Genomic DNA, 13421 nt, shown 5'->3' with positions numbered 1-13421 from the left:
AGTTAGGAAAGACGGTATTCTGCATGCCTCCTTCCAAACTACATGGAAAGAGAGGTATTTGGTATGGGACAGGAGAGACTATGGGTCTTTCTCTGCCTGCCTCTGCAGATGCGGACTTTTCCAGTTTAGTGGAGGCCTCTAGACGTCACTCCTTAGGATCGGTCAGAGCGACGTGGAGCACTTCAGAGTTGAACCACTTTCTAAAGGACTTTTTGTCACTTTAGAGGTGTTCAACTTTCTGGATTGGTCACTCGGAGTTCTGGCCAACAAATCTAAAGATCCGGAGTTTCTTAAAAACCCAGAGATTCTCCATAGCGTCCTGTCTGCATGGACAAGCAGTACAGGATGGTTCGGGTGAAGTGGCTTCCCTTTTGGTGCTGGTCTCCTGAAAAAGAGATCAGTATATGGATCCCTATTATCAAAAGGGGTTTCTCCGAGCCAGAGGACTGCTTTATTGTTCGCCCCTCTATCGGATCATCTGTTTCCTTCTCAGTTAGTGAAGGATATATCTCGCTCGCTAACTGAGAAGGCGACACAAGACCTACTAACACAAACGTCCAAGAAAGGACGCCCTGTAGTGGTCGGCCGATTAAGAAGGACTCTCGTCCTCCTCAGCAGCCCTTTCGTGGAGGTACAGCGGCTCGTCCCCCTGCCAGAAAGAAGAGCTCTGATAAGAGAGGAAGGTCTTCCTTTAGACCCTTCAAGAAATCCAAATGACTTGTTGCTCCTTCAAGCACCAGTGGGCGCCAGACTCCTGAACTTTGCAGGAGTATGGGCAAAAAGGGGGGGGAGCCGACCCTTGGTCAGTGTCGGTCCTAAAGAAGGGATATGTAATCCCCTTCGAGAACAGCCCTCCCCTAACATCTACACCTCGGGAACTGTCAGCGAGGTACAGAGACCCGGTAATGAGAAAGACTCTCCTTCAAATGGTGGAACAAATGTGGGAAAAAGAGGCCATCGAACTTGTGCAGGATCCACACTCCCCGGGATTTTACAATCGCCTTTTTCTAGTACCAAAGGCATCGGGGGGGGTGGAGACCAGTTCTGGACGTAAGCGCTCTGAATCGCTTTGTTCAGAAAAAGAAGTTTCGCATGGAAACGTCCGCCTCAGTAATGTCGGCTCTTCGTCCAGGAGATTGGATGGTCTCTCTGGACTTGCAAGACGCATATTTCCACGTTCCCATTCACCATTTGTCAAAGAAATATCTTCGTTTTGTAATAGGAGACAAGATCTTTCAATTCAGGGCTCTGTGCTTCGGTCTGTCTACAGCTCCGCAAGTATTCACCAACCTGATGGCGAATGTGGCAAGATGGCTTCACCTAGAAGGAATAAACATCTCCCTCTACTTGGACGACTGGCTGATCAGGGCCAAGTCGGAGATTCAGTGCTTGGAGGACTTATCAGTAACAAGGAACATGATAGAATCGCTGGAATTACTCCGTGGGACAAACCTCGAGAAGTCGCAGCTGATCCCCAGCCAGAGCTTGGTCTATCTGGGGATTCAGATGGATTCTCGGGGTTTTCGAGTATTTCCTTCGCGAGAAAGAATCACTCGAGGTTTGTCGAAATCTCGAGCTTCTTAGAGAAAAAGAACAGTTCAGCGAGGGATTATCTGAGCCTCTTAGGGACCCTGTCCTCACTAGAAAAGTTCTTCTCTCTGGGGAGGCTTCACCTTCGCCCTCTTCAGTTTTTCCTGAAAGGGGTGTGGAGTTGAAAGACGGGACAACTCTCGGACATCTTCCCGCTTCCACAAGAGGTAAAAAAGATCATTTGAAGTGGTGGATCTTCCTCTTCAAAGAACGAAGGCGTATCGCTTGCCCTGCAGAACCCAGACCAAGTGTTATATGCCGACGCTTCGGAGTCGGGATGGGGAGCGACGTTAGGAGCAAGGGAGGTGTCAGGCACCTGGACAAAGGAACAGGTGTCCTGGCACATCAATTGCAAGGAACTAGTGGCCATACACCTAGCCTTAAAGTTCTTCGAAGAGATAGTCAGAGGCGAGGTGATACAGATAAACTCGGACAACACCACGGCTTTGGCTTACATACGCCAAGCAAGGAGGCACGCACTCTTTCTCCTCTTTCAGTTAACAAGACACCTGTTAACCTGGACAGAAGAAAGAGGCATAACTCTCCTCACAAGATTTGTTCAAGGCATCAAGAATGTGAGAGCGGGGACAGACTGAGCAGGAGGAATCAGGTCCTTCCCACAGAATGGACTCTACACGAAGAAGTGTGTCGAAGTCTTTGGTCCCTGTGGGGGAGACCTCACATAGACCTGTTTGCGACGTTCCTCTCCAAAAGAATAGAGATCTTTTGCTCTCTAGTGGAAGATCCGAGAGCCTTCGCAATAGACGCGTTTCTCCTGGATTGGTCGGGTGTGGATGCATACGCCTTTCCCCCGTTCAAGATCCTGGGGGAAGTGCTCAGGAAGTTCGTAGCTTCGAAGAACACGAAGTTGACGCTAATAGGCCCCATTTTGGCCAGCCCAGGAATGGTTCACAGAGGTACTGGAGTGGATAGTGGACTTCCCCAGGTCTCTTCCAAACAGACCAGATCTACTCAGACAACCCCACTTCGAGAGGTTTCATCACAAACCTCCCAGGTCTCGCTCTGACTGCCTTTCGACTATCGAAAGACTTGTCAGAGCGAGGGGCTTTTCTCGCAAGGCTGCGGGCTCTATCGCTAGAGCCCGCAGAGCTTCGACGAGAAGAGTATACCAATCAAAGTGGGAAGTCTTTAGGAGGTGGTGTAAGAGTCAGAAGCTGTCCTCCTCCAGTACCTCTATAGTGAATATTGCCGATTTCCTCCTCTTTCTGAGAGAGGAATCACACCTTTCTGTCTCAACAATAAAAGGATACAGAAGCATGCTGTCTTCAGTATTTAGGAATCGAGGGTTAGATATTGCAAGCAACAAAGATCTACACGATCTAATTAGATCCTTTGAAATTTCAAAGGCAGCTACTCCTAGAACACCTAGTTGGAATCTAGACGTGGTACTGAAATTCCTTTCATCGGATAAATTCGAGCCTTTACATCTGGCTTCCTTCCGCGACGTCCACTAGGAAATGCTTATTCCTGTGTCTCTCGCTACAGCCAAGAGGACGAGCGAATTGCACGCTCTAGATTCCACAGTGGGGTTCAAAGGAGATGCTGCCATCTGTTCTTTCCAGACAATGTTTCTGGCAAAGAACGAAAACCCGTCAAAACCGTGGCCCAGAAGTTTTGAGGTAAAAGGCCTATCTAACCTCGTAGGCAGAGAGATAGAGAGGTCTCTCTGTCCAGTGAGAGCTCTTAAATATTATTTAGAGAGGAAGAGACAGATGGGAGCTTGTCAACAAGGTCTTGGTGTGCGGTGAAGAACCCCAAAAGACTCATGTCCAAGAACGCCTTGGCTTTTCTTGTGAGAAGCGTAATTACGGACGCTCACAAGAACTGCTCAGAGGAATCCTTCGGTCTTCTAAAGGTCAAGACCCATGAGGTGAGAGCAGTAGCAACGTCCTTGGCGTTCCAAAAGAATATGTCTCTAAAAAATATCATTGAGACTACATATTGGAGGTGCAATTCAGTGTTTGCATCTCATTATCTGAAGGATGTGAGAGTGACCTATGAGAAGTGCTTCTCGCTAGGTCCATTTGTATCAGCAGATACAGTGCTGGGTCTTGGAGCAAAGACTGATCCTTAAATATTGTGTTTTATCGTACTACAAAACCCTCTTGTCAGATATGTGCTTGGTTTTCTATTAGCAAGCTCACTGATGTCGCACGGGAGCATAGTGTCATTGCTGGTAGGGGATCAAGGGTATGTATGGCTAGTAGGGGAGTACAAAATTTTTTTTTTTTTTATATTTTGTAATGAAAGTGTAATTATGTTTCGAGTTTTTGGTTGTTTGTAAGGAGTTCGGGGATAACTCCTTACAATCTTAGAACTAACATGGATGTTAGGATCAGGTGATCGGGATCGGTGTTGTGCTCCTTGAACAAGGTGTATTGTCATGTTAGTGGAATAGCACCCAATGACAAAGGCCTTTAGGCTCTGCCGAGTAAGTGGATAAGACCCCATGGCAGACCCACAAGAACTCTTAGCCATAGATCAATATCTCGCTGAGGCTCTTGAGGCGAGCAGACTCCAAGGCAGTAGCCGCGAAGTCTTCAGCCTAATAAGGTAGGAACCAAGGTTTATTAATACCTACAACATATGTTGTTTACCTGTCTATTTCAGTAGTTAGCTGTCTCTTACCCACCACCAATGGGTGCTAATCAGCTAAGTATATCTGGCAGGGAAGTTGAAATGTATAAAAATGATATTGTCATGTACAATAAAAGTTTTATACATACTTACCTGACAGATATATACGATTAATGGCCCACCCAGCCTCCCCGCAGGAGACAGGTGGAAGAGAAGAATTCTGATTAGAAAACGGGAATGGTTCCTAGTCCTGCCACCAGGGAGGGCAGGCGGTAGATCACCTGACCTACCGGTAGCGTGTGCCGCGAAATTTTAAATTCTGTCGGAGACGACGGAGTCTATAGCTAAGTATATATCTGTCAGGTAAGTATGTATAAAACTTTATTGTAACATGACAATATCATTTTTGAGAGATAAATATTATTTGAGCTTAGCACCTCATAGTCCTTCTGTAGAAAAATTAGTAACTATATAGTTAGCAAATAACTCTCCGTGATAAATCATCAGTGCTTTGAAGGGTAGCAAGTAATATTTGGAAGATTGTTCTTCCCGAGACTATGAATTTCTTAACACTGCAAGTTTTCTATAAATTATTCAAAAGAATATCCTTCAAATTCTGAAACCATTTTACGGCCATTGCTTATATACAAGAAAGGAGGGTAGGGACCCTACTTCTCGCAAATAACATTTAATATTTGTAATTTTTATATAAGTTACAGTTTCACAATAGTGACAACTGAATGACGAGTCCTTAAAATTACAGATAATTTACCGCCTGTTTTTTAGCTGACATACTCTATTTTTTTTTTTTTTTTTTTTTTTTTTTATTTTTTTTTTTTTTTTTTTTAAACACCCCCAGTAATTAAAACCAAATTATGAATACATTCAGAAAAGCAAGAACCTAAGAAATAAAGGATATGATTTTCCTGTATTTTTAAACTTGCCGTCTGAAAAACTAGGCCTTTGCTCTTCCTTTCCACATGCCGCGACATTATGACACGGCAGTGAAGAGGAAACGTGAATATTCCGAATCAGTTTTGTAGCTAAAAAAAAAAAAAAAAAAAAAACTCTCACCGTCAGCGGTTTTTATTGTTGACAGACACACGACACTAATAGATAAAATATTTTAGCCAATTTAATAAGTGAGCCAGGTAGATCCAGTATTTTCCCGAATAAGGACAGCTGTTTAATAAGTCCAATAGTTCTATTCATATCGCTATAAAATTGTATATAAATGTTGTTGGTTTATCTTTACCTGTTTAACTTTGCTCTCTCTCTCTCTCGCTCTCTCTCTCTCTCTCTCTCTCTCTCTCTCTCTCTCTCTCTCTCTCTTTGAGTGCTTCCGTTTCCTTTTGTATTTTGTTGTGAAATCAAGACACCTAACCAAAGAGGAATCGCCCAAAATGACCGTAGCTCGTTGATTACAACCTTATGGAAAACGCTTCATTATATTTATCAATAATAAATGAATTATTGAGACAATAACCTTGAGAGCTTGACGTTTCTGAAACCCAATACGTTCAATAAAGATTTTTGGAAAACGTTTTCCTTTGGGGAAATTAATTCAAATTTGATTGATTTATCATGATTATTAGAAAAATTACTCACAACTGAACTATCCTAAGAGCAAAGGTTACTTGTTGTCCTTGAACTTCTTAGAGAATGAATGGATAGGTAGGTAGAGAGATGGATGGATAGATACAAGCAATAAAGGTCATGTACTTTTTGGTATCTAAAAATGAAAACTATATGTCGACACTTATTCCAAAAATTTGGAGATGGAAATGTTTTATGAAAACAAATCATCACGTTAATAAATTTAGGCTAACGGCTTTTATGCGCATACCTCTGAGGGCTGTGTATATATGTAGTTATTACATATAATTTTGTAGGCGGTTTGTATCTGTGTCTGTCTTTGGATACATATGAGTATGTATGTATATAAAGTGTGCTATATACATATGTGTGCGTATGTGTGTGTGTGTGTGCATGTATGAATATATATTATACTGCTGCCTCACTTTCAGACCAAAGAGTCATTTCTTATAACCCCAACACATTATATTTCAAATAATTTTATTTTATTCGTTAGACCTCAGTAATTCCTATTAATTTAAAATCGGTCAGTTCGTCTCGAAATGTAACAAAATGACGATATAACATTATTACAAAAATTTCCAGTTAAAAACTCTGGTTTCCTTTCAGCAATGTCACAAGACTTAATGAAGGTCTTCTCCGGAAAGAAGCGACTATAAAAGCAAGAGGCCGACTTCCACCGGCAGACACTCACTCACAAGTGGCCACGGTGAACACCCACGAGCAACAATGAAGTTCCTGGTCAGTATATCAGTATAATTTCCAGTTTTCTACGATATTATCGTAAATTTAAGAAGGCAATTTACATCATACTCACTCTTTTTTAGGACATGTTCGATAATTCGTGTTTCATTCATTATCTAAAACTTAGTTTACCAACAACTTTGAGGAGTGCTTATTGAATAAGAACATTTCCATATTCTGCTTGCTGTCAATGCGTATCTTGGCATTTTTTCATCACAAATTATTTGCTTGCTATATCTCTGCTAAGTTTGCTACTGAAGTACTGCAAGATAAAAGATCCAAATAATACTTAGCCTTTAAAAAAGACAGTTGCCCTAAGAGCTATTGTATTTTTGTGGATATGTTAATTCAGGAAATGATTAGTTTCTGTTTCCTGTATGCGTTAAGACTGTTAACATTATGAGCATAATAAATTCATTCTATATACTTTGAAACGTATTTGAGCAAAATCTAACACTTAACGCAGAAACTAAAATACCCTCACTTTATCCATAAAGATAATAAAAGGAATAGGAGTTCTTTTTACTGTATTTTAAAATTACTTTCCTCACATTATTAGACCATTATACTGCCATTATTTAGGTTTTTTTTTTCGTTAAAGAAAGAAATTCTCAAGATACTTTTTAAAAATTCCAGGCTATTGTGTTCCTGGCAGCTTCTGCTTGCGCTGCTGCAATTGAAAAAGCGAGATGCAGAGCCAGACCACCGTTATGTCTACCCTATGGGGTTATCGCAACTACTACCGCCCCCTACTACCCAGTAGCCTCCTTATGGTCACAAGCACTACCATCACAAGAGATCTGCTGAGCCAGAGCCAGAGGCTTCCCCCTCCAAAGAATACTACCCTGTCTACCATCCTCATCCTCACTACCATGGAAAGAGGTCTGCCGATCCTTATGCCTATTGCTGAGCCTTACCCTTATCCTTACCCTTACGCAGAACCTTCCAATAACTATGGATACTATGGCTATCCTGGCCCATACTACAGCTACCCTTCCTATTACTCAGGTTAAGGAGAACTAGACTGCTGATTTCAATGGAGCACAAATGTGGATTTGCTCTTGTTGCTGATTCAGGAGTGTTTCATGTAAAGACAAACGATTGAATAAATATTGCATAATATATCTAGTTTTTATTTTATCATTTATTATATATAGGAATATTAATACAAATATCCTGAAATTTATGCACATTTATCAGTTAACACCAACTTTCATTTGACGCTTTTAAATAAATTCAGGTATGATAAAACAGCCCACATTTATTTTAGCTTGCTGTAAAAGAAATTACTGTGCCGGCTTTGCATGTCCATCCATCCCTCCAAAGTAATTCTGTCCGCCCTCAGATTCATAAAAAAACTACTGAGGCTAGAAGGCTGCAAATTAGTATTTTGATCAGCCACCCTCTAATAATCAAACATACCAAATTGGAACCCTCTACCCTCTGTAGTTTTTATTTGATTTAAGGTTAAAATTAATCATGGATTGTGCATCTGGCAGCACTTTCCAGAGGCATGGGACGCAACCTCATTCTACCATATCTAGTGTATGGAGCAACTGAAACACTACCGGTCTTGCTGATGGTGTTATACAGCAGTATACAGAAAAATCGATTGGTCCAAAGAGACTTTGGCGCATTTTTTGCTCGTTTTTTTTTTATGTATGAGAGTTATCGAGGTCTTTTATTCAGTTAAAAGGTTGTCCCTAATTAACACAACTGACCTCAGATGTTTATCACCCTTGGTGAAGAGAGTTTTCCGCATATAAATATTTGGTCATTCGCCCGTTTTGTATAAGATCTTCCAAAGCATTGTGAATGCAAATAATGAATAGATTAGAATGCAATATCATGTCAATCATTGCAATGTTGTCAAACGCAATGCAACAAACCTCGTTGGGTAAGTCAATGTCAAAGCAAACATTACTGTAAATTAGGAAAGGAAGACAATGAATGATATACCGCCACATAAAGGAGCCTGAAGTCTGTAATATTTTATCATCAACTTCAAACATTTCGCTTTTACAAGATAATGTTTAAAAGTAATTTAAATAACTTTAGGATGCACATGATCCTAAAACCTTTTATATATAAAGGAGCCAGAAAGTAGTCATTTGCTCAGTAAATCAATAATGAAAATATTGTAGTTCTAAGGACATTTTCTTTTTTGAGAGATAAATATTATTTGAACGTTGCACCTCAAAGTCCTTCTGTAGAAAAATTAGTAACTATATAGCAAGCAAATAAGTTTACGTGATAAATCGTCAGCTTTTTTACGGGTAGCAAGCAATATTGAGAAGATTGTTCTTCCCGAGACTGAATTTCTTAACATTATAAGTTTCTCAATAAGTCATTTCAAACGAATATCCTTCAAATTCAGAAACCATTTTACGGCCATTGCTTCTATACAAGAAAGGAGGGTATGGACCATACTTCTCGAAAATAACATTAAACATTTGTAATGCGTATCTAAGTTACAGTTTCACAATAGTGACAGCTAAATGACGAGTCCTTAAAATTACAGATATTTTACCGCTTGTTTTTCAGCTGAACATAGTCTATTTTTTCATTTAACACCCAGTATAAAAACATAAACTACGAATACATTGAGAAAAGCAAGAACCTAATAAATAAAGGATGTATTTTCCCGTATTTTGGAACTTATCGTCTGAAAAGTGAGGCCTTTGCTCTTCCTTTACATGTCGCGAAATTATGACACAGCAGTGATGAAGAAAAATGGATCTTCCGAAGCAGTTTTGTAGCTTTAAAAAAAAAAGTAAAAAAAAACCGTCAATGGTTTTTATTGTTAACAGATATACGACACTAATAGATAAAATATTTTATGCCAACTTTAATAAGTAAACCAGGAAGATCCAGTATTTTCCCGAATAAGGCCAGCTGTTTAATAACTGCTTCCAAGGAGAGTTTCTAAAAAAAAAAAAAAAAAAGTACTTATGTTAATTTGTAAGTCCAATAGTTCTATTCATATCGCTATGAATTGTATATAAATGTGTTGTGGTTTATCTTTACCTGTTTAACTTTGCTCTCTTCTCATCTCTCTTCTCTCTCTCTCTCCTCTCAATTCCTCTCTCTCTCTCTCTCTCTATGAGTTGCTTCCGTTTCCTTTTGTATAGTGTGAAATCAAGACACCTAACCGAAGAGGAATCCCCCAAAATGACCGTAGCTCGTTGATTATGACCTTAAGGAAAACTCTTCAATATATATATCAATAATAAATAAATTAGTGAAACAATAACCTTGAGAATATGGCGTTTCTGAAAACCTAACACGTTCAATAAAGACCTTTGGAAAACGTTTTCCTTTGGGGAAATTAATTCGAATTTGATTGATTTATCATGATTATATTTTTTTTATCTCTAATAAGAGCTGGCACCATATATATATATATTTTTTTTTTTTTTTTTTTTTTTTTTGGTCTGTGATGAAAAGACACCCAGAGAAATCACTCACAAACTGAAACTATCCTAAGAGCAAAGGTTACTTGTTGTCCTTGAACTTCTAAGAGAATGAATAGATACGTAGGTAGAGAGATGGATAGATAGATGCAGGCAATAAAGGTCATGTACTTTTTTGGTATCTTAAAAATGAAAAACTATATGTCGACACTTATCCAAAAATTTGAAGATGGAAATGTTTTATAAAAACAAATCATCACGTTAAATAAATTTAGGCTAACGGCTTTTATACGCATACCTCTGTAGGCTGTGCATATATGTAGTTATATACGTATACCTTTGAGGGCTGTTTGTATAAGTGTCTGTTTTTGGATACATATGAGTATGTATGTATATAAAGTGTGCTATATACATATTATGTGTGGCGTATGTGTGCGTGTGTGCATGTATGAATATATATACTGCTGCCTCACTTACAGACGAAAGAGTCATTTCTTATAACTCAACACATTATAATTCTAATTTTTTTTATTTTATTCGTTAAACTTCAGTAACTCCTATTCTTTTATAATAGATCAGTTCGTCTCGAAATGTAACAAAATGACGATATAACATAAATACAAAAATTTCCGGTTAAAAACTTTCGTTTACTTTCGCAATGTCACAAGACTTAACGAAGGTCTTCTCTGGAAAGAAACTACTATAAAAGCTAGAGGACGACTTCCATCGGCAGACGCTCACTCACAAGTGGCCACGGTGAACACCCACGAGCAACAATGAAGTTCCTGGTCAGTATATCAGTATATTTCCAGTTTCTACGATATTATCGTAAATTTAAGAAGTCAAGATACATCATACTCACTCTTTTTTTCAGGACATGTTCGATAATTCGTGTTTCATTCATTATCTAAAACTTAGTTACCAACAACTTTGAGGAGTGCTTATTGAATAAGAACATTTCCACATTCTGCTTGCTGTCAATACGTATCTTGGCATTTTTTTTCCATCACAAATTATTTGCTTGCTATATGCTAAGTTTGCTACTGAAGTACTGCAAGATAAAAAGATCCAAATAATACTTAGCCTTTAAAAAAGACAGTTGCCCTAAGAGCTATTGTATTTTTGTTATCTGTTATTCAGGAAATGATTACTTTCTGTTTCCTGTATGCGTTAAGACTGTTAACATTATGAGCATAATAAATTCATTCTATATACTTTGAAACGTATTTGAGCAAAATCTAATACTTAACGCTGAAACTAAAATACCCTCACTTTATCCATAAAGATAATAAAAGGAATAGGAGTTCTTATTACTATATTTTAGAATTACTTTCCTTAAATTATTAGACTATCATACCACCATTATTTACGCATTATTTTTTCTTTTTTTTTGTTAAAGAAAGAAATTCTCAAGATAATTTTTAAAAATTCCAGGCAATTGTGCTCCTGGCGGCTTCTGCTTGCGCTGTTGCAATTGAAAAGCGAGATGCAGAGCCAGACCACCGTTATGTCTACCCCTATGGGTATCGCAACTACTACCCCTACTACCCAGCAGCCTATGGTCACAAGCACTACCATCACAAGAGATCTGCTGAGCCAGAGCCAGAGGCTTCCCCCTCCAAAGAATACTACCCTGTCTACCATCCTCATCCTCACTACCACGGAAAGAGGTCTGCCGATCCTTATGCCTATGCTGAGCCTTACCCTTATCCTTACCCTTACGCAGAACCTTCCAATAACTATGGTTACTATGGCTATCCTGGCCCATACTACAGCTACCCTTCCTATTAGAAAGGTTAAGGAGAACTTGACTGCTGGTCTCAGTGAAGCACAAATGTGGATTTGCTCTTGTTGCTGATTCAGGAGTGTTTCATGTAAAGACAAACGATTGAATAAATATATGCATGATATATCTGATTTTTATTTTTATCATTTATTATATATAGGAATATTAATACAAAAATCCTAAAATATAACCACATTTATCAATTACCACCAACTTTCATATGACACTTTTAAATAAATTCAGGCATGATAAAACAGCCCACATTCATTTCAGCTTGCTGAAAAAGAAATTACTGTGCCGGCTTTGTATGTCCATCCGTCAGTCCACAGTTTAATATATCTGCCCTCAGATTTATAATACTACTGAGGCTAGAGGGCTGCAAAGTGATATTTTGATCAACTACTCTCTAATCATAAAACTTGCCAAATTGCAGCCCTCTAACCTCTGTAGTTTTTATCTTATTTAAGGTCATTCCGCTAGATTTGCATTAAAATAATAGTTGCAGGGAGAATAACCCTGTATTATCATAGAAGAAGAGTGGAGGTATTGCAGAAAATGTCTTCATCACGATCAATGGAAGTGATCAACTGACACCAAAATTAATATTGATGAAAAATTAGAACTGTATGGTAACTACCATATCTACAACTTTATCTGTAACTTTACATAAGTCTCTTGCTATCTTCTCAACATAATGGAGCTCTATAAATTGAAGGCTTTAATTCCCATTATCACTAAAATATTATATTCCACCCTCACTTATGCAGAAGATATTAAAGTCTACACCTTTTCATTGCTAAGATGACACAGGTGTTTCTCACACAACGATTCCTAATCATTGTCTAAAACTTGTATTCTTAACCATTTTATTTTCATCGGTTCCTTCGAGCAAATATTCATAGCCGCTTTTTATATTTCTTGACAGGTTGACACATGTGGCTTTTAATCTATTTTTTACTGGGTAATTTCGGATTTGGTCAACGAAATCTCTGACATTGTAACAAGTAATATTAATGAGATATGACCTCCGTTGTTGAGGAGTATGCTCTTTATTCTGTGGAAAATGTTTCCTATCCCATTTGACCTCAGTGGATAAGTACAGTTCTCTTAAACTATCACACTACTTCTTATATATGCATAGAATCATCGTTCTCCTGGACTTGAAAAGAAACTGGTATTCTTCTATTAAGGTGAAATCTGAGATACTGATCTCGTTTCCTGATGAAAATGATTTCTCATGTTTTGTCCATAAAGTTTCGAACAATTATTAGCCGAACCTTTTAGCCTTTTTCCCCTTAGGAATCTATATGTTGCTCTACTAAGGAAAATGCCAACCTTTTAGTAGCAGTTTTAAGGTACTTCTTCCCTATGGCATACCAATGCCCTAAGACTTCCTGAAATCTCAAGATTTTCCCTCATTTTCTACACTTCTAAAACGTTTTATTGGAATTTTTATTTTTATTCATACGGAAGGTATAAGGCCTTGCATTTAAAATATTGTTGCAATTGCAATGGTCAATATCGTATTACAATCTCATCTAATGTTTGTGTCCATTCACAATGAAATGAAAAATTTAAAAAAAAAATAAAAAAACGAAAAACAAGTCTACAAGTTGGATTTGCACTTGAGTCAGCAGCTAGAGAATGTGTAACAGTGATCGTTGTCAAATTCTTTTCAGCATCAGTCCATTTTA

The 13421-nt window shown here is 38.5% G+C and overlaps 1 protein-coding gene across 1 annotated transcript; it reads left to right on the top strand.

Moving 5' to 3' along the window:
- Nucleotides 1–10687: 10687 nt before the first annotated feature.
- LOC135217919 (uncharacterized histidine-rich protein DDB_G0274557-like) lies at nucleotides 10688–11752 on the top strand. Its single transcript, XM_064254007.1, has 2 exons — nucleotides 10688–10729; nucleotides 11376–11752. The coding sequence occupies exons 1-2, from the start codon at nucleotides 10718–10720 to the stop codon at nucleotides 11730–11732; spliced, it is 369 nt and encodes a 122-aa protein (XP_064110077.1). The 5' UTR covers nucleotides 10688–10717; the 3' UTR covers nucleotides 11733–11752.
- The last annotated feature ends 1669 nt before the right edge of the window (nucleotides 11753–13421 follow it).

Source organism: Macrobrachium nipponense, chromosome 9 (genome assembly GCF_015104395.2).
Source record: "Macrobrachium nipponense isolate FS-2020 chromosome 9, ASM1510439v2, whole genome shotgun sequence".
Lineage (NCBI taxonomy): Eukaryota > Metazoa > Arthropoda > Malacostraca > Decapoda > Palaemonidae > Macrobrachium > Macrobrachium nipponense.
The sequence above is the reverse complement of the archived record's forward strand: the minus strand, read 5'-3'. Positions and strand labels throughout refer to the sequence as shown.